This window comes from Cryptomeria japonica, chromosome 10, assembly GCF_030272615.1.
Source record: "Cryptomeria japonica chromosome 10, Sugi_1.0, whole genome shotgun sequence".
NCBI lineage: Eukaryota > Viridiplantae > Streptophyta > Pinopsida > Cupressales > Cupressaceae > Cryptomeria > Cryptomeria japonica.
In genome coordinates this window covers 664,797,297-664,803,615 of record NC_081414.1, presented here as the reverse complement: position 1 = coordinate 664,803,615, position 6,319 = coordinate 664,797,297, and the positions used below count along the sequence as shown (strand labels likewise).

General features: G+C 32.2%; 1 protein-coding gene across 1 annotated transcript; it reads right to left on the bottom strand.

Annotated features, from left to right (window-relative positions):
• Positions 1–4,644: 4,644 nt before the first annotated feature.
• On the bottom strand, positions 4,645–6,000 carry LOC131073333 (BTB/POZ domain-containing protein At3g50780-like). The gene has a single exon (XM_058009743.2). It carries the CDS (start codon positions 5,998–6,000, stop codon positions 4,645–4,647), a length of 1,356 nt encoding a protein of 451 aa, XP_057865726.1.
• Positions 6,001–6,319: the final 319 nt, after the last annotated feature.

Genomic DNA, 6,319 nt, shown 5'->3' with positions numbered 1-6,319 from the left:
GATGTTTTGCTTAAAAATAAGCAGCGAAGATAAATATTCATGGGGTCAGCTGTTTCACAAATAATCCCTAAAAATATTAGCAGCGGCTGCTAGCCAAAATAAGCTAAGCAGCCGCACGAGAACATGCCCTTATTTTCAATTTTTAAGCAGCTGTTGCTCCACTAAAATAAGGAAAGATTTCAATTTATCATTTTACCTTAATTAGAATTTTACATGGGAACACTCCAGCTGCTTAAATTTAAGCAGAAAATGCTCATAAACAATCGCATAGGGACATGGGGTAATTAAGAACTTTCTAGAAATCCCTAGAAAAATCAAATTATTTCTAAATATGCATATGGAAACACCGATTCAAGCTAACCAATCTAACAACTAACAACATAAACTCCAAATGATTTAACATGCCAAATAGAGTTTGGCGTCTCTATCTTGAGTCATCTTGGAGCAGCGATCTGCAGGTCCACTTTTTCTAGCAATTTCATTCCTTACGTGAGTGACATTTTTATTGGTAGCGAGCTTTTCCACTAGTCGCCACATATTTTTAGTGATTTGTTTTGTTGAGATTCAGCATCGTGAGCTATCGTATTCTTGCATGGTCGACTTCACACTCCTTATTTGAGCAACATCCAATATATGGATTGGAGGATTGATTCATTCATTGTAACGATGTGAATTCTTTCTTAGCATGGACAGCTCACCTCTTTTATATGGGGCAAATCCTTTCTTGCGTGCTCGATCCATGCTTTTTGGCAGTGTTGTTTGCAACGTGAAGCAGCTTGAGGGCAATTTGATTGTGAGCAGTAGGTTGTCGATGGATTTGTGGACATTTCAGGATTTTTTCACATGCGTCATCGACCTTTTATTTTCACTTGCATTTGTTTTAATGCATGCCTTTCTTTTTATAGTGAGCTCCATTTGCATGCATGGTGGAGTGAGAGTGCCATGGCATTAAGACAATAGGGAAATTCCAACTATAAAGTCCATAAAGTTAAAATACTATTTCCATTTTGGAATATCATTAGGATAAAGGAGTTTCACTATATGCTACTGTTTCAGCTTGACTCTTTGGCACTCAAGATAACAAGCAACGAAATCAACAATATCATGTTGCATGTATTCCTATCCAATGATAAAACTAATGTAGGTCTAAGTGTATTTTATACACCCCATGATGAGCTACATACAATACCCTATTGACCTATATAATAAAATAAAGTTTCAAATATCTCCAAATGGGGTTCAAAAATCCTCTTTGGTGATGGAACAAAACATGTGTATCCAAATAATATCCTACAAAATTTTCCTTAAAGATCTCTTTAGAGGGTAGATTTTTTTTAAACCTACCTATACTTCTCATTATTTGAAAAATGATAAAATAAATAAATAAATCTTCTTACATTTATTTTCATGATGATAGCCAAAATCTTATGATATATCTTATTTAGAAAATTGCAAAAACATTTTCACCACCTTTGTTGTATTATATGTCAAAATCATATTTGCATAGAAACTCCATCTATTGTAGACATTAGGTTTCTACAGTCTATGTAGAGTGTGATATGAACTTTGGATATCACCATATATATATTTTTTACATCAACATTTTGAATCATACTCTATCATTCATCATCTATATAAGAAGCTAGAAAGCAAATAAATGATATTTTAGATCAAAATTTAGAAGGTTATGAGCTACAATTTCAATTATTTATTTTTCTAGCTCGTTATCCTAATGATAAATCATAAAATGTGATTTGAAACATTGATTTAAAAAATATATAGATTATACTGCAAACTACAATAATCTATATGAAGCTCAAAACATATCCCACAAAGAAATGAATCCACTTAGTCAAAGCATATATGACCATTGCTAGTTGTAAACCATCCATAAGATAACTCACGGATCTTAATATTTCAAACTCATAAACAATCACTTGACTTTCCTACATAAACACTATACCAAAATCCTCAATAAATATATCAACATGTATTATAAAATCTTCCTTAAAATTAGAAAAAGTAAACTTAATGCACTAGTAAGATTTTCCTTAGAAATATGGAAGACCCTCTCACACTTATTTGTTCATTCAAATTTATTCTCTTTTTTGTTGAAGGGAAGCAATAGGGACATAACATTGGGAAAGGTTATTGAGTTTGAATATTTAAATTGTCAATTACTTATATATATATAGTCTTATCAATATTCCATTTCATACGTGATAGAAAATGACACACAATTTGTGCATTAATAGATTTTTAATAAAATTGGCATATAATTTATTTAGTAAGTTTTTTAGATGCTACATTTTGATGGTTCCTTAGGTATACATTTAACAATCCGTTCATTAAAATATGAGTAAAAATAGTTTCTCTCTAATTTATCATTTTATTCATTTTTGTGCACATAATAGGTTTACGAAAATCATTATTAATTAAAAAGAGTTATATAATATGGTTAAGATCATTTTTTTAAGTGGTACTTGCACTTCATTAAAAAATTTATGAGATTTAAAATTAAGTTATTTTCATGTTGATATACATCTTTTAAGATGTAATCCAATTTTCTAATCTTAAATTATTTTAACGAATTAGGTTTCCAAAACTAGTTTAATCTCTTAAATGATTGTTCTCTTATTTTTCTTGCAATGATTATCATTGCATGCATCTAGCCAATAGAAGATATTCTCTCCTCCCAACCTTAGTGTTTTCCTTCGAACCCACCCTAGAGTTAGAAGAATCTCATGAAAACTAGGCTTCACAAAATATGTACAAATAAATATACAAGAACACATACAAAAAACATAATCCTGAAAAAGTATTTAAAATGCTTATGAATATTTAAAAAATCATAAAAACGAGGAGAATCCTAGGAGATACACTTCAATAAGGATACAAACATTTTTTTATCTCCACCAATTATGATAATCTTGACAAAAAATCATCAATCTCATGATTGTCATCACAACATCATGCAATCATAGCACCTTCATTTTTCCATTCTTCCTAGTCACACCAAAATACTATCACCTCATAAATATATGTTTTATACATGTGGCACGCACTTATATTCCAAGATTTATTTTGTGAGGAAATGAATGAATAAAATTATCCAAATGAGATCTCACTCCTCTTTCAAATCCACATGTGCACACCTCTCATCAAATTTTGGAAGATTACACAAGCACAAATCCCATTCCATGGAAAATACATAAGAACATACAAGATCGTCAAAAAAGGAAGTACATTATATTAATCTAAATCAATTTTCAAACAAAATTTATTCATCAATTTCTAAAAGATGGAAAATCCTACATCACATAGCTTCCAAGAGGTAGCATGAATCTTTGAAAATTCTTTTAGTTCCTCTTCTCAATCTTATATATCATCCACTTCCAATTTTATCTCCAAATCAATAATTCAATATTTCATCCCTTGAAATGAAAACCAAAATTTCTGAACAACTAGAAGATCCCCCTCCCTCCCTTCAAAAAATCAAATAAATAATACAAGAAGACTCTTCCTCTTCTAATGAGTAGGTGACTCTTGACCTTCTCATAAAATTTTCACTACTTTCACCCTATGTAACTTATAGTGTTAAAGCTTCATTTAACTTTAAAAATATATGTTTAAATATATTTTATCAAATATTTCTTGAGAATATCCAAAAATTCTTATTGGAAGAGAAATAATTGTATTCTTAAAAACAATTAATAATGAAAAAACCAAAATAGGTATCTCAAAATAAATAATCATTATAATAATTTAATCTCAATGAACACAAACACTCTTATGTACAATTTATATAACAAGATATTTCGTAAAATATATATATATATATATATATATATATATATAGATATATATTTTCATCATACTATAAATAGAATTCATTCATAATGATAAAATGACAAAAACATAATGTTATATCAATTATGCATAGTTAAAGTTCAAATATATATAGATATATATTTTCATCATATTTTCTTCTTCTCTTCCTGAGCTTTCATTTCTTCATTATTTTACACCATTATAATTTTCATGCTATACCCTTTGTGGGATTTGAACTTGTGACCTCTCTTTCAAGAGTACAAATTCTCCAACACTAAACCAACTCAAATTGTATGCATTTAAATGCTTCTTATTATACTCTATCTATAATATTCATATTTATCCCCTCCCCACAAATGTAAAACGACGTAGTTTCATGTCAAAGTTAATCATCAAACCTTCCACATATTTAAATTAAAAGTTAACATATTGTAGAGCTCTCTAAGAATATCTAGACCAGCTTTAAATGCAAAAACATGGGATTCGGTAGTTGAACTAGTATGATTAATATTACCATGTAAAATGGTTTTTGAATAACTATAACTAATCAGATTAACACATGACAACAAGATTAACCAGGAAATTTCAATTGTAAAAATTCCATAGACAAACAGGAAAGCGTACAATGACCATACTGAAACCATCTACTCACTATTCATTTGTCTGAAATTTCAATTGTAAAAATTCCATAGACAAACAGGAAAGCGTACAATGACCATACTGAAACCATCAACTCACTATTCATTTGTCTGAATTTTTTCAATAACTCTTTCTATGACAATCCTTGTATTAATCAAATACCAGTAAAACTCGTCACTCCATCTGAAGGTGGCTGCCATTCGCAGCCATGACTGCCATCCATATCACCTTAGTCCACCAATCGAAGATTCCTCCCTCCCAATTTTGAAAGTTTTTAGCAGTATCGGCAAAAGAGTTAAAAATCTGCTTCTGATCACTGGGAGGAAGGCTTGCTAATATTTTAGTCACTCCTCCTTTAAACATCTCGGAGAATTTCAAACCTCGAGTAGGACTAAGGGAAGACTCAGGCGAATCACTTTCAGAAATAAGATTGTGTACACGGAAAAACGTGCAGATAAGGTATGCCATGATTGGCACCCACTTCATCAGAAATGAAACACGTGCAGGTTTGGGAATAACTATATCTCCATTTGCCACAGCGCCCAGAAACCTGTGGACTAAAATTTCCAGCACACGGCTCGAATATGACCTATCTGAATCAGAAAAGATATGATCATTATTTATTTGTCCGAATTTGACCGACTGATTTGCCCTACTCCTTACTCCAAATATAGCAGCATTAGGTGTCCAGCTTATATGGGGTTTTGCTAATATGTCAGCAATTTCTTCATCTTCAACAAAAATTGTGAATGCAGCTTCAAATACATCTCTTTTACAGAGCTTAATCAAGTCCAAAAACCACAAGAGAGATTCACAAGCAGAATCCCTTAGCTCGGTAGATACAGATTCAAACTTAAAACCACCAATTCTCATTGTAAATACGTCTAAAAGAGCATCTCTGCATATTTTTTGAATAGCGGGATGTATATCTTCCTCAAAGTATGCAACTATCTGTTGCTTCAATGTATCTTGCACGTGTTGCACAGGCACGCCGTGCATAACAAAGCGGTCATTAAGAATGTCAAAAAGCAAGAGGCTTTTTAAGACTTCTAGTTCTTCATGAAAAAAGGCTTTAGATATTTTAAGCCTTTCAGCTAAATCAGTTGAAATATTTAGCTGCAAAGATGATAGAAGATTTCGGATCCTTAGCTTTTGTTGGGGAGTCCAACAAACTGCTTCCAAATATTCCATGCAAGCTTGAATTCCCTCTTCAAACAGCAATTCGGAAGCAACTGGTAAAATCCGTAAGGCGTCATCTACATTGGAAAAAGAAAGGGGTCTTTGGCAGTAAGATGAATACATGAGACGAATACAGTCGATGTAATCCTCAGCATGAGCAGAGCCATCTGGAGTAATGTCTAAACTGATCCCGTTTTCTTTAAGCCTAGCTTCAAGATAACCTGATTTCTTCAGAACTTGAGAATGCAGGTAAATGGGATTACCACCGTATGGATGTCCATCAGAGTAATATATGTACAGTTTCACATCACTATTGTTCTGATCGCCAAATTGGAAAAATGGAGAATCCATTGCTAACTTTTGACGTAACAGCCGTTTGGGTTTTTGGATTCCTGCTACCCGTCCAGTTTGCTGATTTGTAGCTGTTCGTGGGTGGCTAATGGTTCATGCAGTTTTTATTGAATGTGAAGTCCAACGGTTATCTAACTTTTCCTCTCCTCTTTGTCTTTTGGTTTATTTGTTGCCTCTTCTTCTCCTCCCTCTCCTTTGGTTTCTTTACTGTCTCTTCTTCTCCTCTCTTCTCCTCCCTGTATTTTAGAATCTTTGCTGCTTCAGATTGATGAGTGCAGACTATTTAGGGGAAAGGATTCATTAGTTGAGCGCACGTTTC

Bases quoted from the DNA above. Each gene is read 5' to 3' on its own strand.
- LOC131073333 (XM_058009743.2), bottom strand. From the start codon at position 6,000: ATGGATTCTCCATTTTTCCAATTTGGCGATCAGAACAATAGTGATGTG.